This window comes from Brassica napus, chromosome A3 (genome assembly GCF_020379485.1).
Source record: "Brassica napus cultivar Da-Ae chromosome A3, Da-Ae, whole genome shotgun sequence".
NCBI lineage: Eukaryota > Viridiplantae > Streptophyta > Magnoliopsida > Brassicales > Brassicaceae > Brassica > Brassica napus.
Window position 1 is genome coordinate 19,034,849 of NC_063436.1, and position 26,549 is coordinate 19,061,397.

Sequence of the window (26,549 nt, forward strand, 5' to 3'; positions counted from 1 at the left end):
TTCTAATCACAATATATGTTAAATTATACATAATCTTACTAAAATATACTTTTGAACAAATTATTTTTTAAACACACTAAAATATACTTATGCATTTGAGACAACAACCAACCTAAAATGCAAATAAGATAATTAATCAAAAATTAATATATTTACAAAAAATAATTATTATAGTTGAATTCAAATAAATAGACAAAATCCGATATGTCCAAATGACTACTAAATTGACTGTAAAAACAACAAAACACAATTAGATATAAATATTTAATTAAAGTAATAAGATATAATTAATATAAATTATGCATACAAATTATAAATTAATTTTAAAATAAAAATAAATATCAATTAATTATTATATCATATTTATTTATAAATATTTATGTCCGTGCATGAGCACGGAAAATCACCTAGTACGTTAATTAAGTAGCACACGCAAACGTAAACATTTGTTAGAGTTTCATATATACGTTAAGTATAGCACATGTAGACGTAAATCGTTAGAATTAGCCTTCTAAAATGCGATCTATGAGTACTTCTCAATGTTAATCAACGTGCCTCAAAGCTGTAATAAATGAATTCATATTGCAACTACAACGAGAGATGAGCTGTTCTGCGTTGTGTTTTCTACTAACTGAATTACTTCAGCAAATTACATTACTGTAAACCCTTCCACTATAAATATGTATCACCATTCGATCTAAATAGTAACAAAACCAAATCCAAAGATGGGAACTCAAGACGCTCTTCTTTACACTCTCATCTCCATCCTTCTATCTCTCCTACTCTTGTTTTGGAGATTCCTATGGCTCTCTTACATAGCTGTTACATCTACGACACATCTAACCAGCCACCATAATCCCTCGACCAGCCATTCTCTGACGGCTGAAAGCGACGAATCTGAGTTCATGTCCTATATGCTACGTAAGTCTAAGTCCGTCAACAAGGCACTAGACGAGGCCGTTCCACTTTGCGAGCCAGTACTCAAGATCCGTGAGGCCATGAGGTATACGCTTCTCTCCAACGGCAAACGCGTAAGACCAATGCTTTGTTTGGCTGCATGCGAGCTAGTCGGCGGCCATGAGTCAACCGCTATGCCTTCGGCATGTGCAGTTGAGATGATCCACGCGTCGTCTATCATCTTAGACGACCTCCCTTGCATGGACGATGACAGCCTCCGCCGCGGAAAACCCACCAACCATAAAGTATTTGGCGAGGATATAGCCATTTTGGCGTCCGTTGCGCTCATGGGTTTGGCCGTCAAAAAAACCTCGTCATCCACCGATGTTCCTCCAGAGATGGTTCTCCGGGCGGTTCAGGTGATGACGCAAGCGGTGGGAACAGAAGGGCTCGTTGCAGGACAAGCTGAGGATCTTGCCGGAGAAAGGATGAGCTTTGAGGAAAATGAAGACGGGTTGGAACATCTTGAGTTTATACATATTCATAAAACGGCGTCGTTGCTTGAAGCAGCTGCGGTGGTGGGAGCCATAATGGGAGGTGGCTCTGATGAGGAGATTGAGAGGCTTAGGAAGTACGCGAGATGCATTGGGCTGATGTTTCAAGTGGTGGATGATGTGCTCGACGTGACTAGGTCGTCAGAGGAGCTGGGGAAAACCGCTGGTAAAGATGTGATGGCTGGTAAGCTGACGTATCCGAAAGTGATGGGAGTGGAGAAGTCGAGAGAATATGCAGAAAGGTTGAACAGAGAAGCCAGAGAGCATCTTCGTGGGTTTGATTCAGACAAGGCAGCTCCTCTGTTGTTTCTGGCTGATTACATTGTCAACAGACAAAACTGATGTGGCAAATTATGAAATTACTAATGTCTATGTAGACATCTAGGCCTGACTTAACCTAATGGTCCAATGGCTTGCACTTGTCCATGTGTTTCGTTGACTTTTTAATTTCCCGGTCCTTCCATTTCTCTGAAAGTGGATTTGTGGATACATTTATCAATTTCGTTTCTATCCACCCTTCTTACTTTTTATATTGAATACAATCTTATTTTGTTTCTTGATGTTCAAAGCAGGATATGATTTTGTTTTCCATCAATTTGTACTATTCATTTGACTTTGTAGACTACATAAAAACTATAAACTAAAAATAATGAGAGAAAAGATAGATACACAAACTTGGGCCTATTTGAGCTTCAACTCACATGTGTTGGTTCATATAGGAGAAATAGTTTTTTCTTGCAACAAAAGTATTGAATGAAACCAAAGTGATAGCTACTATGTCTCGGATGTAGTAAAATATAGTGGTTTGATTGCTTCATCTTCTGCAAACTATTAAAATTTTGATTATTCAAAACAAAAGAACATTATATTTTATTGATCATCATATATATACGCAATCATTTTCCCTGGAGGGTGATTTAATAAAGAGTTCTGTATAATAAATGAAACATGCATGGGAGTTGTCACATGTTTTCTTGCCGTCATCATCGTATCCACAAACTCTATTTTCTTGAATCTTCATCACGTTCTTGCATGTAGTACGAACCAAAGTATAGCAGTGAATGTTTGGGATAGATACCTTCAGACTTCAGTGAAGTTCAGTCGTATTGCCGCCAAAAGGAAGAAAGATTCAAATTTATAAACAGATGGTATGGGAGTTGGTCCGCGTCTGACGTGGCTAAGTGAACTTAACCTTAAAACCGAGTGAACCGGTGTTAAACCGATATAAACCCATTATAATTAACATTCAATTCAAACCGGTAACCGTCGTCGTCTCCGTCATATGCATTTCATTCAATCTTTCGTTCTGTTCTGCAGCTGCTTGATAACTCGAAGGTTTAGGGTTCTCTCCAGAGATGGCTTCTTCAGAAACGGAGAGAAGCACCAGAGTTTCTCAAAGTCCAGAATGGGAAACCGAGTTTAACCGCTTCGAACAGGCGATTTCGTCTTCTCCGGCTCCGATTCGCGTAAGATCCGTCATGAAGCTATCAGAATCAGCGAATCGAATCCCGAAGAGTATTCTCTCCCGCGCCATCCCAATCCTCGCCGGTCTCCTTCGCGTCTCCGATGATCCCAGCCGTTCAGTCCAATCCGCCGCCGCGCATTGCTTGAAACGCATCGCATGTATCGGCGGCGAAGAGAGCGGGTTCGCGGTGAAGATGGGGAGGTGCGGCGTGATCGCTTGCTTGCTTGGTCTCTTACTCGAAGCGAATGGTAACGACATCGCGTTGCGAACGATTTGGGTGAAGTGTTTGTGGAGTTTAGTTACTTTCGGATCTTCGATTCGAATCGGATTAGCTAGGTTAGGTGGATTAGAGATTGTGATTCGTGAGTTGAATACTTGGGAAGATGATTCGAGTAGATGGTGTTTGTTAGAGATATTTACTGCTTTGACGACGATACGAGAGATGAGACACGTTCTTGTTCATAACGGAGGGTTGAAGTTTCTTGTAGAAGCGGTTAGAGTTGGGAACTTGGCGTCAAGAGAGAGAGCTTGTCACGCAATTGGGTTGACTGGGATCACTAGACGAGCTAGGAGATTGCTGGTCGAAGCTGGAGTGATTCCAGCTCTTGTGGATCTGTTTAAAGATGGAGATGAGAAGACAAAGCTTTTAGCTGGTAATGCCTTGGGGATCGTATCGGCTCAGACCGAGTATGTTAGGTCTGTGACTGCAGCCGGTTCTGTTCCTTTGTACGTTGAGCTTCTCTCGGGGCGAGATCCAGTGGGGAAAGATATTGCAGAGGATGTGTTCTGTATATTGGCTGTGGCTGAGGGTAATGCTGTTTTGATAGCGGAACAGCTGGTGAGGATCTTGAGAGAGGGAGATGATGAAGCCAAGTTGGCAGCTTCTGGTGTGTTGTGGGCTCTTTCGGGTTATAGGCATTCTGTGTCTGTTATTAGAGACTCTGGTGCGATTCCTTTGCTGGTCGAGATTTTGAGAGATGGGTCTGCTGAGTTCAGGGAGAGGGTTTCTGGAGCTATCTCTCAGTTAAGTTACAACGAAGACGACCGTGAGGCCTTTTCTGATTCCGGTATGATACCGATTCTGATTGATTGGTTGGGAGATGAGTCGGAAGAGCTTAGGGATAATGCAGCGGAGGCACTTGTTAATTTCTCTGAAGACCAACAGTATTATGGTAGAGTGCGTGAGGCTATAGGGCATCCTGTGTTTCGGAATATGCAGAGCAAACTTGCTAGAATCCGAGCTTCTCATGAGCTGATGATGATTAGGTCAATGAGAAGGGTTACAATTGAACCTCTTGCTCGGGATCAAGATCTTCTTTGATCTTGATGGGAAAATCCAGCTCTCCAACTTCTCTGATGTATGTTTATATAATCTTGACTCAACTGCTGTTTGATTTGTGCACTTTTTCTTTTGAGACGTTTGTAATCTATACATGTACCAATGGTATTGACTTTGAACAGATATGGATTTTATGTCATCGATCTTCCTTTACATGATTGTGCATCCAGTGGTTGAACCATACGAATTATAGACTACTTCATACGTTTCAGGTTGTGGCTGCTCATAGCAAATTGTGGGGCACTGAACTAAGCAGCAATGCTGTGGAATTATTACGGTACTAGCGTCAACGAAATGAGCTGCATCAACTCCATCACCGGCCACTACAAGCTCGTCCTCGAATCCATCTTCTATGGCCACCAATATTACACCTGCAAGCAAGGTATACAGTTTTCATCCTTTCATTAGAAACAACTTGGTGTGAAAACTGAAAAATCAAACCAAAACCGGACAGAAAACCAAAATGTCCACCTCGAATCTGTAAGTACCATCATATTATATAAAACCGCCAAATATTTTCATAGATGCATAATAATAATTAGTTAGAAAAAAATGACACATCACATTAACAAGGATTGTATAAACTTACTAAAAAAAGAAACGAATGGTAATCCTAAGATCTCTCTAAAATCTAAATAATCTTTAGACAGCACAAACGCAAATCTAAAACAAGTTTTGCAAATCAACATAGTTGGGTTTTGTCTATTCTTGGTGGGTTTTTGTCCTCTCTCTCTTTCTGTTCATACGTTTTTCTCTTTGTCATCCAGACAGAGAGAAAAAAAAAGTTCATTTGGATCGACAAAGAAGAACTTCTTCTTGAAAGGTCGATCAATACCGCGTGTTTGCTGCAATGCTAACTTGGGAGAACCCAGTTAGGCTTGCACGCAACACCACCACCGTGAATAAAAAGCTATCTTTCATTACATTCGTCATCATTGTGTTATGTCAGGTCACAATGGTCATCTCTCAGGAACAGAAGGTTGTGCCAGGTTCAGACGCAGATTGCCTCTTGAGATTCAAAGACACATTAACAAATGCTTCTGTCATTAGCAGTTGGGATCCTTTAACCGCTCCTTGCAAGCGAAACTCCCCTAATTGGTTCGGTGTTCTCTGTTTCACCGGCAATGTTTGGGGTCTACAACTCGAAGGAATGGATTTAACCGGGAAGCTAGACCTTGAACCTTTGGTTCCAATCAAGAACCTACGAACCTTAAGCTTCATGAACAACAATTTCAATGGTGCAATGCCATCCGTCAAGAAACTCGTCTCGTTGAGGTCATTGTACTTGTCTAACAACTGGTTTACAGGGGAGATCCCCGCTGATGCGTTTGATGGTATGAATCATTTAAAGAAGCTTTTGCTGGCTAACAACGCGTTTCGTGGGAAGATCCCTTCTTCTTTAGCTTCTTTGCCAATGCTTTTAGAGGTGAAGCTTAACGGTAATCAGTTTCAAGGGAACATACCTGATTTTAAACCTAAGAATCTCAAGTTAGCTAGCTTCGAGAACAATGACCTCGAGGGACCTATACCCCAAAGCCTACGCGACATGGACCCTGGCTCCTTTGCAGGTTAACTAAACAAACATTTCAAGTTCTTGCATTTGAAACACATAATCTTATTACTTTGTTGAAACATTTCAGGGAACAAGGCCTTGTGTGATCCTCCATTAATCTCATGCTCAGCGGCTTCATGGTCTATTCCGGATCCTCCTCCTAGTTTCACGGAGAAGGACAAGATCCAAACTATGTTCACGGTTGCAATCGTTTTGATTGTCATTGGGATCATACTACTGCTCATTTCGCTTGTGGTTTTTATCCTTCAAAACAGAAGACGGAAGGTCTTGTCGGCTTGTCCATCTGCGGGACAAGACAGGATAGAGAAGTACAATTATGATCAATCCATGCACGTGGAGAGAGGTGCGGAGTCTGTTAACAGCTACACTAGTAGGAGAGGCGGGGGAGGAGGAGCGGTACCGGACCAGGGGAAACTCCTGTTTCTGCAAGAAGACATTCAGAGATTCGATCTCCAAGATCTTCTAAGAGCTTCTGCTGAAGTTCTTGGGAGTGGAAGCTTTGGTGCTTCTTATAAAGCCGGAATAAATAGCGGACAGACGCTGGTCGTGAAGAGGTATAAACATATGAACAACGTCGGAAGAGATGAGTTTCATGAGCATATAAGACGGTTAGGGAGGCTTAGCCATCCGAATTTGTTGCCTCTTGTGGCTTACTATTACCGTAGAGAAGAGAAGCTCCTGATCGCTGAGTTCATGCCTAACCGCAGCTTGGCTAGACATCTTCACGGTACGTAATATCAATATTATTTGTTTACTTTACTTGGTTTCCACGCTAAAAATGCTCTGTTTTCAGCGAATCATTCTGTGGATCAACCTGGATTGGATTGGCCAACAAGGCTAAAGATTATACAAGGAGTGGCTAAGGGCTTAGGTTACTTGTTCAAGGAGCTACCAACACTGACCATCCCTCACGGTCATCTCAAGTCATCTAATGTCGTACTTGACGAATCATTTGAGCCTCTCTTGACAGACTACGCGCTAAGACCGGTGATGAACTCAGAGCAGTCTCATAACCTAATGATCGCTTATAAATCTCCAGAGTACAGCTTAAAGGGACAGATAACGAAGAAGACAGACGTTTGGTGCCTCGGGGTATTGATCTTGGAGCTTTTAACGGGTAGGTTCCCCGAGAATTATCTAAGGCAAGGGTACGATGCAAACATGAGCCTTGTGACTTGGGTGAGTAACATGGTGAAGGAGAAGAAAACGGGTGACGTGTTTGACAAGGAAATGACTGGGAAGAAGAACTGTAAAGCAGAGATGCTAAGCCTGTTGAAAATTGGGTTGAGCTGTTGCGAAGAGGATGAAGAGAGGAGGATGGAGATGAAGGATGCTGTGGAAAAGATAGAGAGGTTGAGAGAAGGACAAGACTTGGATGGTGATTTCGCAGCTTCCACGCACAATGTCTTTGCTTCTCGGTTGATGGACGATGATGACTTTGGTTTAGCCATGAATCGATGATCAGTCTTGAGATCAATGGAGAAAGATTGAATTTGTTATCTTGATGCAAGAAAGAGATGGAATCTTCGTCGGCAAGAAAGAAAGTTAGGGTTTTATCTCTGGGAGAAAATGTGTTAAGAGCAAAACTCATGAGATATAATGAATTAACCCAAAATTTTATTTTTGCATAGTTTCAAAAAGTTTATTCATTTATTCATTTAATTATCCCAAGATTTTGTTTTCTTCAATACTAGTATCTATACTATACTAAAAGGGAGATAATCTCCACTTCTAGCCTGTCCACGTCAGCAAAAATAATCCTCCAATCAAAACATTTCATTTTACATGTCACCCTCGAAATTGGTTTTATTTTGGGTTTTTTCTTAACAATTTAAACAGCCCATTAAGCCCAAAATGCCTCCCTTACGCTCCCCTCAAATGCCGAACCTGCGTCTCTGTCCTCAACGCCTTTGCTCGCGTCGATTTCGCCGCCAAGATCTGGATCTGCCCTTTCTGCTTCCAGCGGAACCCTTTCCCTCCTCACTACCACATGATCTCCGAGACCAATCTCCCCGGCGAGCTTTGCCCTCTGTACACCACCGTTGAATATGCGCTTCCTTCCACTGCCGGCCAAGACGCCTCCTCCTGTGTTCGTGTTTGTTCTCGATACGTGTATGATCGAGGAGGAGTTGGGGTTCGCTAAATCTGCACTTAAGCAGGCGATTGGGTTGCTTCCGGAGAATGTTTTGGTGGGGTTTGTCTTTTGGGACGCAGGCTCATGTTCATGAGTTGGGATTCTCGGAGATGTCTAAAGTTTTTGTCTTTAAAGGGAATAAAGAAGTGTCTAAGGATCAGGTTTTGGATCAGTTGGGGCTTTCCTCGAGGAGAGCTCCCACTTCTGGGTTTCCCAAAGGAGCGCAAAATGGGTTCCAGAGTGCTGCTGGTGTCAACAGGTTCTTTCTGCATGCCTCGGATTGTGAATACACACTGGACTTGGTAAGTTACGGTTGATATGTTTGTGCTGGTAAATGATTATATGTTGTGACGTGGATTGATGTTTGGTATGCGATGACAGTTCCTCCTCAGCTACTCTCAATTATGACGGCATGAAGAAGATTGACTCAGTGACACTATCTGAGTTGAATTTTCATGACCTTAGTTCACCACCCAAGGTTAGACTCTATCTTAACAACATGCTCATGTTGTATTAAATATGCCTTTATCTAACTTAAACAAATATAGACTGTCGAGTTCCTATGTACTAGGGATGTTGGCAGTATTGAAACAGCAAATGGATGGTGCTGTGTCTCCTGCTCCAAGTTCTCATCCTGCACGTGTGCGCCCTGCCATGATGAAAATGCGGTTGGAGTTGCAAGGTAAGCGGAGCTGCACTATTTACATATTCTCTTGCAAATTGTTCCAATACAACTCTCATTACCTTCACATCTAACAAATGGTCTCTGATTTCCACTTCTAGGTACCGGGTAGAGATGTTAGTTACTGATGTATCTGACACTGCCATGTTCGTAGCTTTTGATGGTGAGATGAAAAAGTTGACCAGTGGTCCTGCTGTAGCAGCATCCATGATAACATAGCTGAAACCTGAACAAGTTGACCAGTGGTCTTGCTGCAGCAGTTTCAGCGTCCATGGTAACATAGCTGATACCGTAAGTGTTGAGTTATTGTTTCTTAATTTAAAACCTCCTCCTCTGTAATGTCTTTCATCATATAAAGTCCTGAGAGCCTAGGAGGGCAGACCCACATAACTAGCCCCTTCCACAATGCTTCATAGATATTGTGGGGAGGACCATTACATTCCAGCTTAAGCTTTCACATTAAAAATTCACATCAAAGCATCAGTCTTTCACCATAGCTCGCATATTTGATCGTAAGTCGTAACCAACGTCCCTCCCCCCCTCCCCACCCCCCCCCCCTCTCCTAATTTTACTGTCTAGGTTTGCTGTCTCACTTTAAAAGCTATCTTACTCTATTACATTTCTAATTGCTCTATTCACTAACACCTCCACATGGTGTTGATGACAATCTGTGATGAGAGGAGTTGTGAAAAATGTCTCGCAGCAGGTGGACAGATTGGTGTTCCTGTTAATAGCCCATAAGTGCGTAACAATGGCATTGTTGTAGGCCATCGTGGAGAGGTTCCACAATTGAGTGATCTCCCGGTTGTGACTGACCCAACTTCTGAGGAGTCTCAAGCTGATGAAGATGGACGTTGGGCATGCATTGTTAAACTTGCGAGCTGACGTGTACATGTCATTGTTGTCTACTTCAGACGTATCTCTACTATCAAGTTTTTCTTAAATTTCATTTTCGACATTAATAAGTCATACTTGAATGCATTGTCCTGTTTTAAAAGATGAATTTGTTTGTTTAAAATTTACTTACCCAACAAGTAGTCTATGCATATTTACTTTTAAAATGTTTCTGAATGGAATAAAATTAGTGCTTATCATATCTGAGATTAGCTCAAGAATTTTTTTTTAAAATTAAAATTTAAAATTTACATTATTTTCATTTGCTATTCTTTCATCTTATTGTTCTTATTTTGATAGTTTTATTATACAGACTATAGAGTTTAGAAACTAAATATACAAATAAAACAAAGAGAAAAAGAGACCACAAGGTTTGAAACCAAGAAAAAATATTTTTTTTTAATGTGTGGAATTTGTTAGTTTAAGTGTTAAAGTAAGTATCATCAACAAAATATTACATTAATCATAAATATTTAACTAAAGAGCCGCTATCCAACAGCCTGTAAATATTTTTTTATTAACATAAACCAAATCGCAACCACTAAACCCCACGGTGTTAGACCAAAATATTAATAGTATCGTAAGCAACGACAAAAACAATGATATTCAAAACTCAGTTGTACAATAAGTTCCGCACTAACTACACTGTTTGATAAAAAGTACATACATGGTGGTATAATAACAGTTTCAGGATGGTCACATCAAATGAAAGCCAAACGAACTAGGGAGTAGGCCTCCACGTTAAAAACACTCGGATACCCAAAACTCACTGCTATTCGTAACGTAAGCATGCCCCTACACTTCTCTCACTCTCGCACGTACCATTACTCATTAAAAGTTAAAAAAAAGAGTTTCCATCAAGTTAAAGCTCCTCCTCCAGCAATGGTGAAGAAGACACCCGATGAAACAAGAACATAATAGCGAAGAATAAGTAACCAATGATTAGAGTGAAACGATCGTTCCTTAACAACTACTCTCTATCACGCATCGGTAAAGAATGCATCTGTCAATCCAAAATTCATATCACATTCATCCTTAACAACTACTCTATCATTCTCTTTCAACATATGTGCATCTTCATTTATTTGAAAATATTTTATTTACTAAAATCATAAAATTGATTCAAATTCATCAAAAAATAAAATATATAAATCCGGCGCGTAGCGCCGGAATACCACTAGTGAATTTAAAAATTGAATACATTACATGAATCCATGCGTAATAACATAAACTGATATAGAGATACTCATGTGATTGAAATGAGCAGTTAGTATAGTTTTTAAAGCTCAGTGGTTTCAGTGCAAAATTGTGTAACATTGATGTAGAGATTTGGTTTTGATGCCTATTCTTACAATAAAAGCATTAATTGATAACGCGAAAGTCTTGGTGTTAACTTGTGAAACGGACTCGCCGAACAATAACCTCGTACCAGCTGTACGGTACGGACGAATGTACTTGCGTTGGTGCCAATAATAGTATTCTTCCATAACTTCTTGGCCAAAAAAAAACAAAGGACATAAAAGGCAGATACATATCTTTAAAAGAAATGAAACATTGAATCGTTAGAAGCTATTTCGAAGAAGAAGGAACATTCGAAATACCCAACAAATAAGAAAAGAGCTTTTAATCACTCTCAAGTCTCAAACATACAAGAAGTAAAGTAAGAACACACACTAAATGACAAACCGTGTTCTAAAACCCTGGACCGGACCGGCTAATTAAATCCCGATCAAAACTATTGAACCGGATCGAACCATTAACCTGAAAAAAATCGGTTACCGCTTGAAAACAATATTCTGGGAGAAAATAAAGGGACAGAAAGGAGCGTTTTGATTCGCCAAGTGGGAGGTGCAAGTGCAACGACATTAAACCCTAAACTTTAAAGATCTTCCTATAAATTTATTCCTCTCTATCTGAAAATAAAACTCTTCATAATCTGAAAAGTTTTATTATTTTATTTAAGAATTAACACTAATAAATTATGTTTAGTTGAATATTCTCCCTTTAAGCCCCTCTTTGAATCTCTCCTGTTCTGTCTAAAATATTTCAAACGGAGACAGATATAGAGAGAGAGAGAGAGAGATCAGTGGAGATGACAATGGTAGTTCCAAAAGAAGGGTTCGTGGTAATGGCAAAGGAGTCTATTTCTTCATCTCCATCAGAGTCTCCTCTTCGTCTCCAGCCTCAGTTTCCTGACTTGACGATTCCTGTTAAAGTAAGTTCCTTTGCTTATTGTTTCCTCTGTTCCAGTCTCTCTGCTTTGCTTCCCTGAGTTTGAACAATATGTGTTGCGTTATGTCTGAAACAAACTATTGTGTGATATGCTGTAGCCTATATCTATATGTTGTGTTTTTACTATTCTTATAAAGTGAGTTTCCCTTTTGTTTCCTCTGTTTTGCTTCCGTGAATTCTGACAGTATATGTTGTGTTCTGTCTGAAACCCTTGTGTGATATGCTATATCTTTTTTTTTTTTTGAAAAGAGTTTTAAATTTATTCACTTCAAAAACCTTTGTACAAGCTATGCTATATCTCTTTGTTGATTCAGGAGTTCTTCAAGTCTAGGGAAGCTCGTGAGTTTCTTAGTGGGGCTTTAGCTGGAGCTATGACCAAAGCTGTTCTTGCTCCCCTTGAGACAATAAGGTTTCTGTATACTCATAACACTTGTCGTCTCCTACTTTGATGTTTTGTCTGAACTGCATTGTTCTGTGTGAAATATTCCAGGACGAGGATGATCGTTGGTGTTGGATCAAAGACCATTCCAGGCAGCTTTCTTGAAATAGTACAGAAGCAAGGATGGGTAGGTCTTTGGGCAGGCAACGAGATCAACATGATCCGTATCGTTCCAACGCAAGCCATCGAGTTAAGCACCTTTGAGTGTGTAAAGCGTGTAATGACCACAGCGCAAGAGAAGCTAAAGAAGATCGAGAAGGCGAAGATCGAAGTTTGCGGTTTCAGTTTCAGCCCTTCTATCTCTTGGATCTCTCCCGTTGCTGTGGCTGGTGCAGCTGCAGGTATCGCCAGTACACTCGTTTGCCATCCTCTAGAAGTCATCAAGGATAGATTGACCGTGAGCCCTGAGATCTATCCGAGCCTAAGCCTCGCGGTACCGAGGATTTTGAGAGACGATGGGATCCGCGGCTTCTACGCAGGTTTAGGACCGACTTTGGTCGGGATGCTTCCTTACAGCACATGTTATTACTTCATGTACGACACAATGAAGACCAGTTACTGCAAGTCCAAGAACAAGAAGGCTTTAAACCGTCCAGAGATGCTTCTTCTTGGAGCTCTAGCCGGTAAAACAAGAGTTTCTTTTACGTTATTTCGGGTTTAGTTCTCATTTGAGTTGTGAATGGTTGTCAGGTCTAACGGCAAGTACCATTAGCTTCCCGTTGGAAGTGGCGCGGAAGAGGTTGATGGTGGGAGCTCTCAAGGGGGAATGTCCACCAAACATGGCTGCGGCGATAGCGGAAGTGGTGAAGGAAAGAGGAGTGATGGGACTGTACAGAGGATGGGGAGCTAGTTGTTTGAAAGTCATGCCGTCTTCAGGTATCACTTGGGTCTTCTATGAAGCTTGGAAAGATATTTTACTCGCCTCCAACACCAAACCACTTCTATAATGACGAAATTTTTAGATTTACCATTGTTTCTTGAAGCTAGTAGCTATTATCACATTTTTCAAAGTTTTGATTCTAAGAAGCTGAGTTTTTGTTTTTGTTTTTAAGGCTAAACATTTTCTCTATGTTCCTCACTCTAATGAAAGAGCAAATCAATTTTTACCGTTTAGATAGTATACACACGATCACACTTATATTCATAGTTACAAGCACATATGTACATAAGCTTTTTTCAGATATAATATATTTTATTTTTCTAATTGCAACCCAAAGTGTCTAACCTTCTGTTCCTCCTTCTGATGCTTCACTCTCTACAACAAAGAAACATATAAAAGTTCAGACCATTAGAAACACACACAAGCTAATATTGACAGCAACAGACCTTCACCAAACAGTTGTTCGAATCTAGCTACTATGTGTTTCCCATATGTGTACTTCCTCAAACTCTGTAGATGGATCTTCATCCTCTGCACCAGAACCTCCCTTTGCTGATCTTTACTGATCTCCAAGACTTTCTGGACCACGTAATTTGCGTACTGATCTTTCATCATCGCCTGCAGAAGATTAAAAAGAGTGTTACAGTCAAAGTCCATCCAATGTGGTTTCAAAACCTGTGTTCTTACCAGCAAGTGATTGTCTTCCTCTGATTTTCCCATTATCTCCTCAATCAGCAACTCTCTCTCGGTACCATCACCATGTTCCAAACACTTCTCCACAACGTTGGACGCGTACTTGTGCTGACTCATCTGAACAACGTTCCCTGTCAGCTTCTCAATGATCTTTCTCCTCTCATCAGGCTTCCCTCTCTCTAAGACATGCTACAAAACACAAGACAAAGACTAAGAAAAACACCCAAGGGATGCATTGATCACTCAGTTAACCATATACCTGCGTGACATAGTTCCCATACTGATCATGAGCAAGAGCAAAGGCAGATTCCAAGATTTCATCGATTACACAACGAGTCTCCTCACCATCTGAGCAATGCTCTAAAATTCTCTAAAACACATACACAAATAGAGTGAATATTTTCAAGTAGGCACACAAGAGAGACACTCAGAAAGACTCACTCCTACCTGAATGACTCTGCATCCGTAAGGATGAGTAGAAAGAGTGGCAACTTGACCGCGGAAAGCTGCAATAACGAATCCAATCCTATCCGCAGGCATACTCTCTATACACATTTGGATAACATGGTTTCCGTTTTGGTCTCTAACACACTTCATCACATTCCCATCTAGCTCACGTATCAGTTCTGTTTTTTGGTCAGCATCTATCACTTCAAGGGCCTTATCAATAAGGCACAAACCATTTACTTCAGATACTGACATTGACGTGGGGACACTAATATTTACTTATTTTACCTTTTGTATCACACGGCATCCATACATTTGCAAGCTTAGAGAAACCATCTGACCAGCGAGTTGCTTCACAAGTTCTTCCCTCTGGGATGGAGTTCCATGTTCTATGAACTGATCCAAACATCACTATTTTATCAACAAACTTATGATGGACCGGAAAATAGTTTAAAACATTGGAAATATCTACCGGTTGGTACCCAAATATCCAAACCAAACCACTTTTCATGTAAATTTTATGTATTTGATCATCATTATCAAAATTTATATGTATATTACTTTCATTTTTTTAATTTTGAGGACTTTAAGGTATATTTAGATTTTTTATATAAAAAAATATAATTTAAATAGGTACAGACCCACAATGATCCAAACGGAATCCGGATCGAAATTTATAAATACCAGAATATAAATTTATAAATACCAGAATATAGCTTAAATCTCTAACCCCGAAAACCTGAAATCCAAATAGACCCAAACGGAATCCGAAAGGATATCCGAACATCCACCCCTAGGAAAAGTGCCTCACCTTTTGGATAACATAGTTTCCAAAGACATCAGTCATCAGTTTTGAAGCTTGTGGAAGAACCTCAATGAAGACAGATGCCTTCTCCTCATCAGAGCAGTGATCTAACTTCTGTTGAATAAACCGGCTGCCATGCTGATCCACGCTGAAGTCAAGATAAAAATGAGTATCAAAGTGATACCTCTTGATGCTTTCAAAACAGTAATTCATGATTAAAGAAAATACCTGAATTCAACAACACGCCCTGTGATATCAGACAGCTCGAGTTTACGAGCATTTGGAGACTTGAGTTCATCAAGAAAAGAATGTCTCTTATAATCATCAACGTTGCCTCCTTGCCATCCACCAGGGTAGATCCCTGTGTTCCTACTCGTTCCTTGTTGATGATACCTTGTTTCACTTCTTCTTCCAAATTGTCCCATCATCCCACCACTAACCGGTGAGGATGGCATCACTGGACTAGCAAGAGGTGATCCTTGATACTGCGGCATAACTCTTACACCAGGGGGAACAGCAAAGTAGTTCCCCATGTGCCGCGGACTTTGCATTCCATAACTTGGACTCAATGGATTGCTGTGAAGTTCAGAACTGCTCTGGAAGGAAGGAGAATACGTGTCTGCTTGAGGCTGTTGGTAGTATTGCCACTGAAACGGATCCACAAGAGAAGGAGTGTTATGTCCTCCTTCAGGGAGAAGCCTAGCGTTGTTGTTGTATCCTGAAGAAGTTGGTGAGATGTCATATGGCATGGGAAGAGTCCCTTCATGAGATTGGTATCCACTCATATACTGAGGGTAACCGCTGTAACTATACTGCGGGAGGTACATACCCGAGGACTGATTGTAAAATGGGCTCAGAGAAGTCATGTATGCTGATGTTGATGTATACATAGGAGTAGTTGCAGTCTTTGGTAAGTTATGCATCATTTGTTGTGGAAAAGTAGCTTGAAGCTGATATGATGGAGGTGGCATTCTCCTTCCTTGAGAGTGTTGTTGTTTCTCTTGGTTCCTCATGGAGGATGGAGAAGCACCAAAGAGAGATAGATTATTCTTGGTTCTCTCATTCTGTGCATTAGTAGAATTTTGTGAGGCTAAAGTATCTTCACTAGCAATAGCATCCATGGAGAGAGAACTAATATCAGACTCATGTAATCTTTCTGAAGCTATACTAGAGGAAATGGCATGGATGTCTTCTGCCGAGTGAGGCCGCTTGAAAACACAAGAAAGTGTAAGAGAAGTCAAATGAATATCTATTTAAGTAAGCAGAGAACCATGTACCTGAATCATATTAGCCAAAGAAGCATAAGGCTGTTGTTCAACCAGTGAGCCCTCATCCTCAGGCTCCTCTCTATGCGTTGAAAGGGCAGTTCTAGAAGAATGCAAGGAAGATCTTATCCCCATACCATCCCAAGAGGCTGTTGTACTTAACAAGTGCTGATTCTCCCGTGAGATTAAGGGAGGAGGGAGTCTTGGATTCAAGTTGACGTTAGACAAATAGTAAGCTACATAAGCAGGATCCCTACGTATCTCTTCTTCAGAGTCATAACTCTCAATAGCCTTACTCAGCACTTCAGAGCTACTACTACCTTCCTGTTGTTTCAATAGGTTCCTAAGAGCTGCAAATGAACCTTCCATGCTAGGCGGCGCGCTTCCACTCCTACTAGGGATATGATCACCACCAGCACTACCACTATCTAATCTATTTCGTTTCATAAGGAAGGCTAAATCTTCAACAGCCATATCATGTGAACCAAATCTAGAAGCCTGTTGCCAATTCTTCATATGATGATCACCTTCCACCATTCTCATAGCACTCTGCGTCGTCGTCATACTTTCTATATCCAACAAAATGTTTCACAATTTTTTTTTCAGACAAGGTTAATAACATAACAACACCTAACACAAACTAGCAAGCTTAAAATATGATCCTTGTCCAAAAGACATTCTCTATGTAATCGACCGCAAGGATTGAACTTTTTCAGACAAGATTTTCCCATTACATAAGCTAAGAACTAAGTCAACCCTAAACCCATCAGCAAAGACACACAAGGATCATTAAAAGACGCCATACCATCAACCTCGTTACAAAACTGTTAACCGTATCCCAAGTCTATGATCCGATATCAAAAGTAAAAGAAACAGAGACTTCACTTTTTTATAATTTTTATTTATTCATATAACTAGCTCCTTGCATGACTTGTGGAAGATGGAGAGAAGAAGAAGAAGAAGCAGAGTTTAAGAACCTGATGGTGATAGTTAAACCTCCATGAAAGTGTTTTCTCGAGAGATAGAAACTAAAACACTTTGAAAAGTTTACTTACAATGGCTGCTTCGAGTCATTCAAGTCAAAGACACTGTTTTCTCTTTTCTCACGGCAATTATTGGTATTTTTGTAAATTCTAATTTTATTCCTAATTTTTTTTAAACAAAATATTGAATCACGATGAGGTCCTTCTAGCTATATAATGACTGAAATACCCCCTACAAATGGTGCAGTGTTGAATCTGGTGATAGTGGTAAAGTATGGCTTTTTTCGTCATTTCAGTTTCCGATGACTAAGTTTGCCACGTGTTGACACTTCTAATTGGAAGAGATACGTTCACGTGGCTCTGCCTCTGTTGCTTGTTTGCTCCCACCACCACCACCACCAAACACACAAACCTTTAGTCTATTTGTTTTTCTCTCTCTGTTCTTTTGTTTTTCTTGATGTTAAGACTTTTATAAGATTTTTCTTTTGTTTTTTTTCAGATCTATAAATTACTTTTATAAGATTTTTCTTTTGTTTTTTTCCAGATCTATAAATTATAAAACGTTCATTTATAGTTCTTAGGATTTCGTTAATTATGAACCATGATAGAAAATAAAGAAGTCCTTTAATAACACATCAAGACTCTGTCCAAAAACACTGAAAGTGATAGAAGAAAGAAGAATACACTTTTGTATCATCACTATCATAACATTCAGTCTCCCATCAACAAGACAACATTGGATTCTTTCATATGTGACTTCATCCTAACCACAACAATGAAAAATGGTCCCTCAACAGTGAATCTATCCCCAAAAGCTAACAACAGATCAAGTGTCATTAGTTCAACTAAAAACACTGTAGTTTAGAAGTCACATGATCAATTTAAGTTTTAGACGAAACTAGTATTACATGTTTGTGATCTCTATTCTACTAGAAATATTATTGTATTTGGATTTTAAACCTTAATGGAAAAGCCAATGAGGCAAATGGAACACACAATCACAATCACTTCGTTGATATGTCTACACAAAAAAAGAAGGGAGCACTGAATATGAAATCATTGTGTGTTATTCATCATTTATTATTAATTTATTATCAACAAGAAGAAGGGAAAAGAACTGGAGATGGGTGTCTCTGAAGCTTCCCACCAGAAAAGCTGAGTTTTTTCATCTTCTCTTCACACCAAAGAAGCTGCTCTTTACTGATCCTCCCCATCCTCACAACCCTTGTTGCTAGTTTGATGTCAATGGCTGCAAACAAGAGCTGAACACCTTCCCATGTCTGTGGCCAAGACTTCTTTCTCAGCCCTTTTGTTTTCTTTGAAAGCTCCTTAGCTTTCACCCTCTTCTGCAAGTGGTTTTTAACAAAGATTCAGACACCAAAGAAGCATGCATGCACATTGTGTCTAAAGACATTACCTTTTCAATAGATGACTGAACCAGTTGCAAAGGGGTTGTAGAATTGAAATGGTTACTGTTCTTTTTCTTCTTATCCATTTTCAAGAAAACGTTGAAAGTAAGGATCGAGCTCTCTATGATTCTGATGAGATCATCAGCTAAGACCATGTAGTCTGTATCTTTCTCCTTATCTGACCCTGAGATAATTTGAAAAATGATCAACCTAAAGCGTTACTACTTCACATTAGAGAGGTTAGGAACTCACCTTGAATCTTGGGAGCTTGAAGAAGCCTAGGCATTGCGTTTCTACCACGAGCGTAAAGCTCAGCTCTCGACCCCTGCTGCTCAAACGGCTCGTTCTCTATAAACCTCTGCAGCAAGACCAAGAACTGCTGAAACTGCTGCGCGGTGTGGTTGTAGCAAGTCACTGCTTCCGGTTGGCAAGAGATCAAGTGGCTAAGCTGAGTGTACTGACAGTGAAGCGCCTCCCAAGTGAGGCATAGCTGAGCAACGTAAGCCGTCTCGAGATCTTGACAAGGATCCACCTCCGTTGTCTGCTCTATACCTTCTTCCACCTCCACCTCCTCCTCATCAGGAACATCCGTTTTCTTGAGAGAAAGACATCGAAAAGGCGATGAGAGCTTCTTCTTGGACGCTGATGGAGTTGAAGGACTTGGAGCTATTTCTTTGAGCTGGCGAGAGGTTAAGCGATCGAAGAAGAGCATACGCTCGCAATACTTTTCGTAGACAGCGTCAAAGCCACCCCACCATTGAAGTCCTTCAGCTACCACATCTCTCCAGACGCTTGAACAGTTTTCTTCTTCTCCTTCCTCTTCGCCTAGATAAGATTCTTCTTCGTCTTCTTGTTCTCCTTCCTCGTCTTCTTCGGGTATCAAGACCATGAAACTGTTTCTCCTTAGCTCCTTGATCCTTCTCTTGACCTCGTTGGTGATGAAATCATCGTCTTCCTCGTCTTCTACCTCGTCTGCTTTTCCTGAATCTGCCACACCAGGTGCAGTGTTCTCACTCCTTGCTTGTTCTTGCTCCTTCTCTAGGTTTGGCTTCCGTGACTTTCGAAATCTCCTCACTTTCAAGAAATCCATGGAGTGTGTGTTTGGTTAAATCTTTAGATCTACTTTGCATGAACAGAGAAAAAAAGAGAGAAGGTAAATGGTGTGTTTCTCTTCAGACACACTTTCTTAGGAATGAGAGAATCAACCAAATGCATGAATCTAGGAAAGATCTCACAGAATCATAACACCCCTAGAGAAGCAGAGACACAGAACAGAAGATGAAACACTTCAGATTCTGATTCCTCTCTCTCTCTCTCTCTTTAGCTGATAACACTCAAAGCATTATCTGCTAAACACCAACAAATCAGTGCACTGAAACTACTACACTGATGAGAATGTGTGAGAGAGAGAGAAAAAGAACTTGCAAGAGAGAAAGAGAGAGAGAGAGAGAGAGAGAGAGAGAGAGCTTTTGTTTTATGTATTTCTTGGGGAAGAGGGAGCACAGTATAAATGTGAGAGATACTTATAATTAAAGTTTGATTTCAAATTTTATTTTCTTCTTTTTTTAAATCCTTTCCTCAAAAATTTCCATTTTCAGGTCTAAGAAATTTGAAAACCCCTTACCGAGAGGTTCCCTGCATTGACCCTTCTTTTTCGTTGGTCCAAATTGTCTTTTACTTTCCTAAAAAGTCTTTTTCTTTTATTGTTAAAATATGGAAAATCTAAATTTGAAAATTAAATATTTTGGTTTGGTCTGAGAAAGGAGAAGGGAGCAGAGCAAATTGGTCTTTCCTTGCGGATTTAGATTGCTTGTTCTAGAGAGAGAAAGCAGATCTAGTTGGTCCCGGCGTACGGCCGGCGCGTGCGCGCGCGTGCCGTCGCCGGACCCAGAGTCCGTCAGGTTTCATAGCATTTCTGGTATCTCTCCTTCGTATCCCTTCTACCCTCGCCTTGTCTGAGCTCTGGCTGCGACCTAATCCATGGTGCATGGCGGTTTGTCTGTCTTGGAGTTAAGACGCGACGGTGGGAAGGAGTTTCTGCGGTGGAGAGACGGCTCGTTTTTAAGATCAAGGTGCGATTCCGGGAGGAGGAGACTCTCATAGCTCCGTCGTCCTCGGTTTTCTCCGGGAGGTGGAGACTTTCTTTGCTCCGTCGCCGCCGGTTCAGTTTTCCGGGAAGGGGAGGCTTGCATAGCTCTGCCGTCGCCGTATAGTTTCCGGAGGGTAGAGGCTACTGTAGCTCTACGTTGCCGGCTTGGAACCCGTAGGAACATTGGGTGTTTAGAGGTGAAAGGTTGGTTTGGTTTTTGTTCTTGTCGGCTCGGGGAGAAAGGAGACACATCGGTTGAGTTCTTTGAAGAAGATAAACCTCTCCGTGGTTCATCGCCGACAAGAGAGGTTAGTGAGGTCGTGATTTACTTTCGAGAGAAGAGGTGGTGGTCCTGACGAAAGCGCGGTATGTCCGATTAAGCTTTCGCTGGGGGATCATCGGAGATGAAGGCTGTGTGTTGCGGGTTTTCGAGATCCGGCGTAACCAAGGTGTGGTGAGGTGGCCCTGGAGGCGTTTCGAGGCGGAGAAGATCAGGTCGAGGCGGGTTGCGACGCGTGTCGTTCCGAGGGTTTAGATGCTTCCACGTGTCTCTGCAACCTGCTTCCTTGATGCGCTTCTCCGGCCGGCGTCGTTCGGGTCTGACTGGTGTGGGCCGCAGGCCTTTATTAAGTGTTGACATTTGTAGCCCGTTTGCTTTGGGCTTCTTGCCTTTTGTTCTTGTATTTGGGCCTTGGGCCGGTTTTATTCAATAAAAAAAACATCAATTTGGGAAAAAAAAAAAGGAGAAGGGAGCAGAAACTTAATAAGTGAGGGGGGGGCACTGGGTTAAAGAGTACAGAGAATATTGTCAGAAAAGCCGCGCAATCTGTTGTCCTTCCATTTGCTCACACTTGCTAAAATTATAAATCTAACCCTCCTCCACATATATATCTACGAGCTTGTCTTATTACAGGTTCTGTCATGAAACATATGGGCCTTTCGAAATATTGGGCTTTTATTTTCTTACTCTTCTGTCTATTCTCTACCAATTTCTTGAGCTTTGACTAAAACATCATTTTCATGTCAACTTACTACATACCAGATAGATTATATAAACTTCGTCCGAGTAATGTGGAAAACAGATTTAGAAAGCATTATTCAGAATGTTAAGTATATAACAAGTGCATGAAATTTGTAAGACCAATCTAATCTACTGTACAATCTCTCGTTGAATATTATAAAAACTTGTTACAAAATCAAACGCATCAAAGAACAAATCGAGATGATTTACAATAATAAAATAAAAATTAGGAAATGTAATACTATACAGAGAGCCTTTTGTGTACAGATATGTAGTAGCAATATCATCCAACAAGGGAGCCAAAACCATGAGAGCTCTTCTGATCCAAAGACTGATTCAAGAAATGCTGGTCTTACCCAAAAGCCAGAGAACAAGCAACCTTTTGATCCCGAAAATAGTATGAAGAGTACTTCTATCAAGTGTAAACCCAGACACTGTGATTTCTGCTTTGTTGTTTGCAAAGTAGTTCATCGCAAAATCCAACAATGAGTATTAGATAACTAGAGATGTGAATAAGATATGAGATTTGGTGTCTATGTACCTGAGCTTGTCATTTTTTAAGAGAACTTATTTTATTTAGTAAGTATTTTATAAATATCTCTTTTTTTTTTGGAACACTTTTTTTTTTGGAACACTTTTTTTTTGGAACACATAAATATCTCATTCTGCATAAAGGGCGTTATTACATAATTACGTATTAATATTTTTGTTTTGATTCCTAGAGTTCTGTATATTTGATTTTTCGACCAAATTGAAACGGATTGAAACAAAATTTTACCGTACTTTGTGCCCACCCGACTTCTCCTTAGTTGGACTTGCTAGTCTAATTAGATTAAGTTATCTTTTTGATATAAAACACAATTGGTTTGCCTTTCGAATCTAAGTCCAGTTTACGGTTTGGTCGACTGGGATTGGATTCAACCGACATCAGGTAGCATGTGGTCATAGTGGATCAATGGGATCATTTGGCCTTTTTGTTTTTGTCTGTGTTTTTGTTTTCCTCTGCCACATCGTCTCTTGTCTCTCTCAGACTCTCACGCTAAACTCTGCTTACAAAATTGACAAAAACATGATTTCCATATTAACTTACTTCAAACCAGAGGTTCAGAAATTTAGAAAGCATTATTCACGAGTTAAGCTTAATAATTAGAAAATCACGTAACAGAGATACAAATGCATGAACTTTGTAAGAACCAGTCTAATTTCTGTATGATCTCTCGTTAAACATATGAAAGTTTGTTACAAAATAAGATGATTTACAATAATAAAAATAAAAATCAGTAAATATTATACTTTTACAGAGAGCCTCTTATGCAAGTAGCAATATCACCCAACAAAGGAGCCAAAACTCTGATCAAAAGAATGATTCAAGAGATGCCAATGGTCTTACCCAAAAGCCAAAGAACAAGCGACATTTCAATACCGAATATTGTATGAAGAGTACTTCTATCAAGTGTAAACCCAAATACCGTGATTCCTGCTTTATTGTTCTCAAAGTAGTTCACTGCAATATCCAACAATGAGTAAATATTAGATTACTAGAGGTGTGAAAAAAGATTTGTGTGTATGCATAAGCATATATATATGTTACCTAGAGCTTGTCGTTTTTGGAATGATATAGTGCTATAAGCATAAGCAGGTATGAGATTATTGTTATCAAAATCATCTTCTTCGTCTCCATAATCCTCACTGTCGTCCGTATCTCCAGTATCAACATCTTTTGAAGAGAACCCGTGTCCACTTTCTCTATCAACTAACCTTGGACTCCCACCTTCCACTGCCTCAAAGGATTCTATTGTCGCGCAGACATGCCACTTGGCGGCAAGGCAAGTCACAGCCTGAGCCTTGTGTGTGATCTTTGAGGCACTTCGTAGTAGAATGAGCAGCGCAGTGACCAGCGTCACTGAACATAGCTGAGATGATCACAAACCAAAAAAAAAACTTCATCAAGATTCATCAAGATCCAATAAAAAGTGAAACAAAAACAAAAAAACTTACTGCGAGTTCTCCAGTTTTGTAGATATTCAATTCAGCATGTGCCTTAGTGGTAATAAGCAGAGAGTAAAACTGACTTCCAGTGACAAGAATCAATGACAACAATATGAAGGTCCTGAATCTGTGGCTGATGATTCTCAGGTGACGTCTGATGCGGAGATGTTCAGACAAGATGGTACCAACATCTGAATCCGTCTGAAAAACCTGAGCAAAGTCTTGGAGCCTGAGGATCTGGAGATGGCAGATGAGACGGAAGAGGACACAAACCAGGAAGATCACGGTAGTACGGTAGAGCCACGAGCAGATCTCCATCAGACAAGCGACTGTATCACTCAGGAGAACGTTACCGAGGAATGGAATCCGAGAAGCGCCTGAAGCGTACCACCATATCTTGTATGCGCTCGTGGCTAAGAAACAAGGCGTGACGAAGTAGGAGAGAATCTTAAGCGATCTCTGCATAACAAAAGAGTTGAGAGATTATAGAACACAACTATACACATGGGGCTATGTGCTAATTCATATAAACAAAAGCAAAAAAAAACACTTAATACTTGTGAAGCAAGTAAACAAAGAGGGTTTTCAAGATTCATACTAGGTCATTGTTTACACCACCATTTTAGTATTTACAAAGATTTATACAGAAAAACCACAGATTCAAATTTTCAGACACTTATAGGAAGAAGAAACCTTATTCAAATTGGACACAACCAGGAACAAAACCGATCCTGGTTAAAATCGAATGAAACATTCGTTTTGGCCTCGAAACTATTATACATAGATTTTAAAGCTTCTAAACTATGTAAAGAATTTTTATGATAAAATTCATTTTAAAATGTTTATGGCTCCTAAATCTTAGGACGGGTCTAGAAACCAATCAAGAATCCTAAAATTGAAAACTTGGAATTGGAAACGATCAAAAGAAAGAACAAAAAACTCACGTTGAGCTGATTGGTGTAGCCTTGGCGAACAGTCTCACTCTCGTGCCAAAGCTTATCGAAGAAGAGGAAGCGTCGGAGACCATACTTGCTGACGAATCTCGAGAGACAGAGGAAAGAAAGGGAAGCGAAGCTGCTGAGAGAAAGCTGAACCACGGAATCATACGGCCTCGAGTGATGGCTGTCGCAGTCAGCGCAAGCGATGACGAAGTGAGACGTGGCCGGGACCACGAGCGTGAAGACGACGAACATGGACCAAGACAGAACCGCCGTCCAAGGGCTCGACTGATCCACGCACATCCATCTCAGGTATTTCCGGAAACTCTGGAGCTCGTCCTGCGCGTGGGAGACGCAGCGCGTGAACTTGTTTTCACGGTTTATCAACGGCTCTCGTCTTCCTCCTCCTCCTGCTGCGGTTCCGATGTCGATGTCCGCCATGGACGAGAGGGGAGAGACTAGAGAAAGGTTCTCTGGTTTTGTTTTTGGATATTGATGATGACACGGTTGGATGAACAAGGCAGAGGATCAGAGATATAGCTAAAAATTGTTAAGGTTATTTATGATTGATGTTAACGCGGCCTTTGACAACCAACCATATACAGATACAAACTAACAGTTGTAATAAACCAATTACTATGAATCTTGTTACTTTGAAGATGATGTTTATGTCTTTTTGTATAACCTTATTTCTTAACGTGCTTGTTTTTTTTTTTGTTTTGTTTTATTATGCCTTCGGGTTTATGTTGTATAAGTGATTGTTTATGTGTTTATATAAGGCTGACTTTTGTTTTACAATTTAACAAAAAGAAATGTATTTATGTTTTCATTAAACAAAAAGAAATGTAGATGTGTGTTCATGAGAAAATCCTGATTTGACAATCACGGGGGATTGTTGATATTTTTCCCTAGGATTTTTTGAATTTTTTTTCACAGAAAGTTTTTTTTTTCCTATAATCTCTTAGATTTCTTTTATCTCTTAGAAATAAAACAATTTCTGATAAATATTTTTCATTACCATATAAAAATGAAAAAAATAATAGCATGCAACTTAATGTAGGACATGTATTTTTTTTTAACAGGTTTTAGTTGATTACTGATTAAACTGTTTTCCACTCCTATACAACGAATTATATAACTTGTTCATAAATGATTAATTTGAATCATAAACAATAAATCGTTATTAGTTATTATGTCTAACAAACTTGATCTAATCAATGAATTTATTCAAATAATTGTCAACATTTCTTAGTTTTTTTGTTAATGGAATACCTTTATGGATTATAGTTCTAATCATTATCATTTATCGGGGAAAAAGTACGTGACAGTGAAAAAGTATTAGAAAAACATGATGAAGAGTTGCAAAGCATACAAGATGATTGTTTTACAAAAAAAAAGCATACAAGATGATAGATAGTGTGAACTAGGCATGGGCATTCGGGGTCCCAATCGGGTTTCGGTTTTATCCATTCGGGTTTCGGTTTTTCGGGTTTATCAAAATCAACCCCATTCGGGTTATATAAAAGTTCGGTTCGGGACCGGTTCGGGTTCTATCGGGTTCGGGTCGGGGTTAGTAAATCTTCAAAGAACCGGTATAACCCATTGTACTTTCGGGTTCGGGTCCCAATCGGTTCTTCGGTTTAAAAATACCTGATTTGTACCTATTTTGTCACTAAAACATAAATAAAATCAGTTTTTCGAATTTAAAATACATGATTTGTACATATTTTAATAGCCAAAACATAAGTAAAATTGATTCAAAAATAAGAAAAAACATCAAACGTGATCATTCAAAATCAAGCGAAAGATAAACATAGTTAG

The 26,549-nt window shown here is 40.0% G+C and overlaps 8 protein-coding genes across 15 annotated transcripts; 5 read left to right on the top strand and 3 right to left on the bottom strand.

Moving 5' to 3' along the window:
• The first annotated feature begins 725 nt into the window (after positions 1 to 725).
• LOC111214655 (geranylgeranyl pyrophosphate synthase 10, mitochondrial-like) lies at positions 726 to 2,704 on the top strand. The gene has a single exon (XM_048776530.1). The coding sequence runs from the start codon at positions 726 to 728 to the stop codon at positions 1,791 to 1,793; it is 1,068 nt and encodes a 355-aa protein (XP_048632487.1). The 3' UTR covers positions 1,794 to 2,704.
• Positions 2,705 to 2,717: 13 nt separating this feature from the next.
• On the top strand, positions 2,718 to 4,237 carry LOC111214180 (U-box domain-containing protein 4-like). Its single transcript, XM_048776528.1, has one exon. It carries the CDS (start codon positions 2,807 to 2,809, stop codon positions 4,235 to 4,237), a length of 1,431 nt encoding a protein of 476 aa, XP_048632485.1. The 5' UTR covers positions 2,718 to 2,806.
• Positions 4,238 to 4,467: 230 nt separating this feature from the next.
• LOC111214179 (pollen receptor-like kinase 4) lies at positions 4,468 to 7,485 on the top strand. 2 transcript variants are annotated; one of them, XM_022716528.2, is made up of 4 exons: positions 4,468 to 4,637; positions 5,205 to 5,823; positions 5,896 to 6,555; positions 6,622 to 7,485. In XM_022716528.2, exons 1-4 carry the CDS (start codon positions 4,608 to 4,610, stop codon positions 7,287 to 7,289), a joined length of 1,977 nt encoding a protein of 658 aa, XP_022572249.2. In that variant the 5' UTR covers positions 4,468 to 4,607; the 3' UTR covers positions 7,290 to 7,485. The 2 variants fall into 2 exon arrangements, with proteins under 2 accessions (XP_022572249.2, XP_022572248.2); XM_022716527.2 differs by lacking the exon at positions 4,468 to 4,637 and having other exon boundaries at positions 4,657 to 5,823.
• Positions 7,486 to 7,543: 58 nt separating this feature from the next.
• BNAA03G04420D lies at positions 7,544 to 9,740 on the top strand. Of its 4 annotated transcripts, none has more exons than XR_007338272.1 (5): positions 7,544 to 8,264; positions 8,344 to 8,440; positions 8,511 to 8,644; positions 8,746 to 8,935; positions 9,348 to 9,740. XR_007338272.1 is itself a non-coding variant. In XM_048776531.1 (4 exons), the coding sequence occupies exons 1-4, from the start codon at positions 8,047 to 8,049 to the stop codon at positions 8,861 to 8,863; spliced, it is 567 nt and encodes a 188-aa protein (XP_048632488.1). In that variant the 5' UTR covers positions 7,548 to 8,046; the 3' UTR covers positions 8,864 to 9,740. The 4 variants fall into 4 exon arrangements, 1 of the variants encoding a protein (XP_048632488.1); XR_007338271.1 differs by having other exon boundaries at positions 9,411 to 9,740; XR_007338270.1 differs by having other exon boundaries at positions 7,545 to 8,264; positions 9,351 to 9,740.
• A 1,116-nt stretch (positions 9,741 to 10,856) lies between these two features.
• On the top strand, positions 10,857 to 13,322 carry LOC106389289 (probable mitochondrial adenine nucleotide transporter BTL1). Its single transcript, XM_013829497.3, has 4 exons — positions 10,857 to 11,753; positions 12,085 to 12,179; positions 12,261 to 12,832; positions 12,900 to 13,322. Exons 1-4 carry the CDS (start codon positions 11,631 to 11,633, stop codon positions 13,154 to 13,156), a joined length of 1,047 nt encoding a protein of 348 aa, XP_013684951.2. The 5' UTR covers positions 10,857 to 11,630; the 3' UTR covers positions 13,157 to 13,322.
• LOC106389288 (pumilio homolog 5-like) lies at positions 13,270 to 17,421 on the bottom strand. 4 transcript variants are annotated; one of them, XM_013829495.3, is made up of 11 exons: positions 17,277 to 17,421; positions 16,312 to 16,868; positions 15,864 to 16,242; positions 15,263 to 15,752; positions 15,041 to 15,182; positions 14,518 to 14,625; positions 14,230 to 14,442; positions 14,042 to 14,152; positions 13,777 to 13,971; positions 13,536 to 13,707; positions 13,270 to 13,464 (listed from the first exon to the last, which is right to left on the bottom strand). In XM_013829495.3, exons 2-11 carry the CDS (start codon positions 16,861 to 16,863, stop codon positions 13,430 to 13,432), a joined length of 2,397 nt encoding a protein of 798 aa, XP_013684949.2. In that variant the 5' UTR covers positions 16,864 to 16,868; positions 17,277 to 17,421; the 3' UTR covers positions 13,270 to 13,429. The 4 variants fall into 4 exon arrangements, with proteins under 4 accessions (XP_013684949.2, XP_013684950.2, XP_013684947.2 ...); XM_013829496.3 differs by having other exon boundaries at positions 15,263 to 16,098; XM_013829493.3 differs by having other exon boundaries at positions 15,263 to 16,242.
• Positions 17,422 to 18,208: 787 nt separating this feature from the next.
• On the bottom strand, positions 18,209 to 20,135 carry BNAA03G35660D. The gene is made up of 3 exons (XM_013829492.3): positions 18,944 to 20,135; positions 18,700 to 18,875; positions 18,209 to 18,628 (listed from the first exon to the last, which is right to left on the bottom strand). The coding sequence occupies exons 1-3, from the start codon at positions 19,779 to 19,781 to the stop codon at positions 18,377 to 18,379; spliced, it is 1,266 nt and encodes a 421-aa protein (XP_013684946.2). The 5' UTR covers positions 19,782 to 20,135; the 3' UTR covers positions 18,209 to 18,376.
• A 2,857-nt stretch (positions 20,136 to 22,992) lies between these two features.
• On the bottom strand, positions 22,993 to 25,461 carry LOC111214178. Its single transcript, XM_022716526.2, has 4 exons — positions 24,735 to 25,461; positions 23,800 to 24,249; positions 23,393 to 23,714; positions 22,993 to 23,305 (listed from the first exon to the last, which is right to left on the bottom strand). The coding sequence occupies exons 1-4, from the start codon at positions 25,167 to 25,169 to the stop codon at positions 23,169 to 23,171; spliced, it is 1,344 nt and encodes a 447-aa protein (XP_022572247.1). The 5' UTR covers positions 25,170 to 25,461; the 3' UTR covers positions 22,993 to 23,168.
• Positions 25,462 to 26,549: the final 1,088 nt, after the last annotated feature.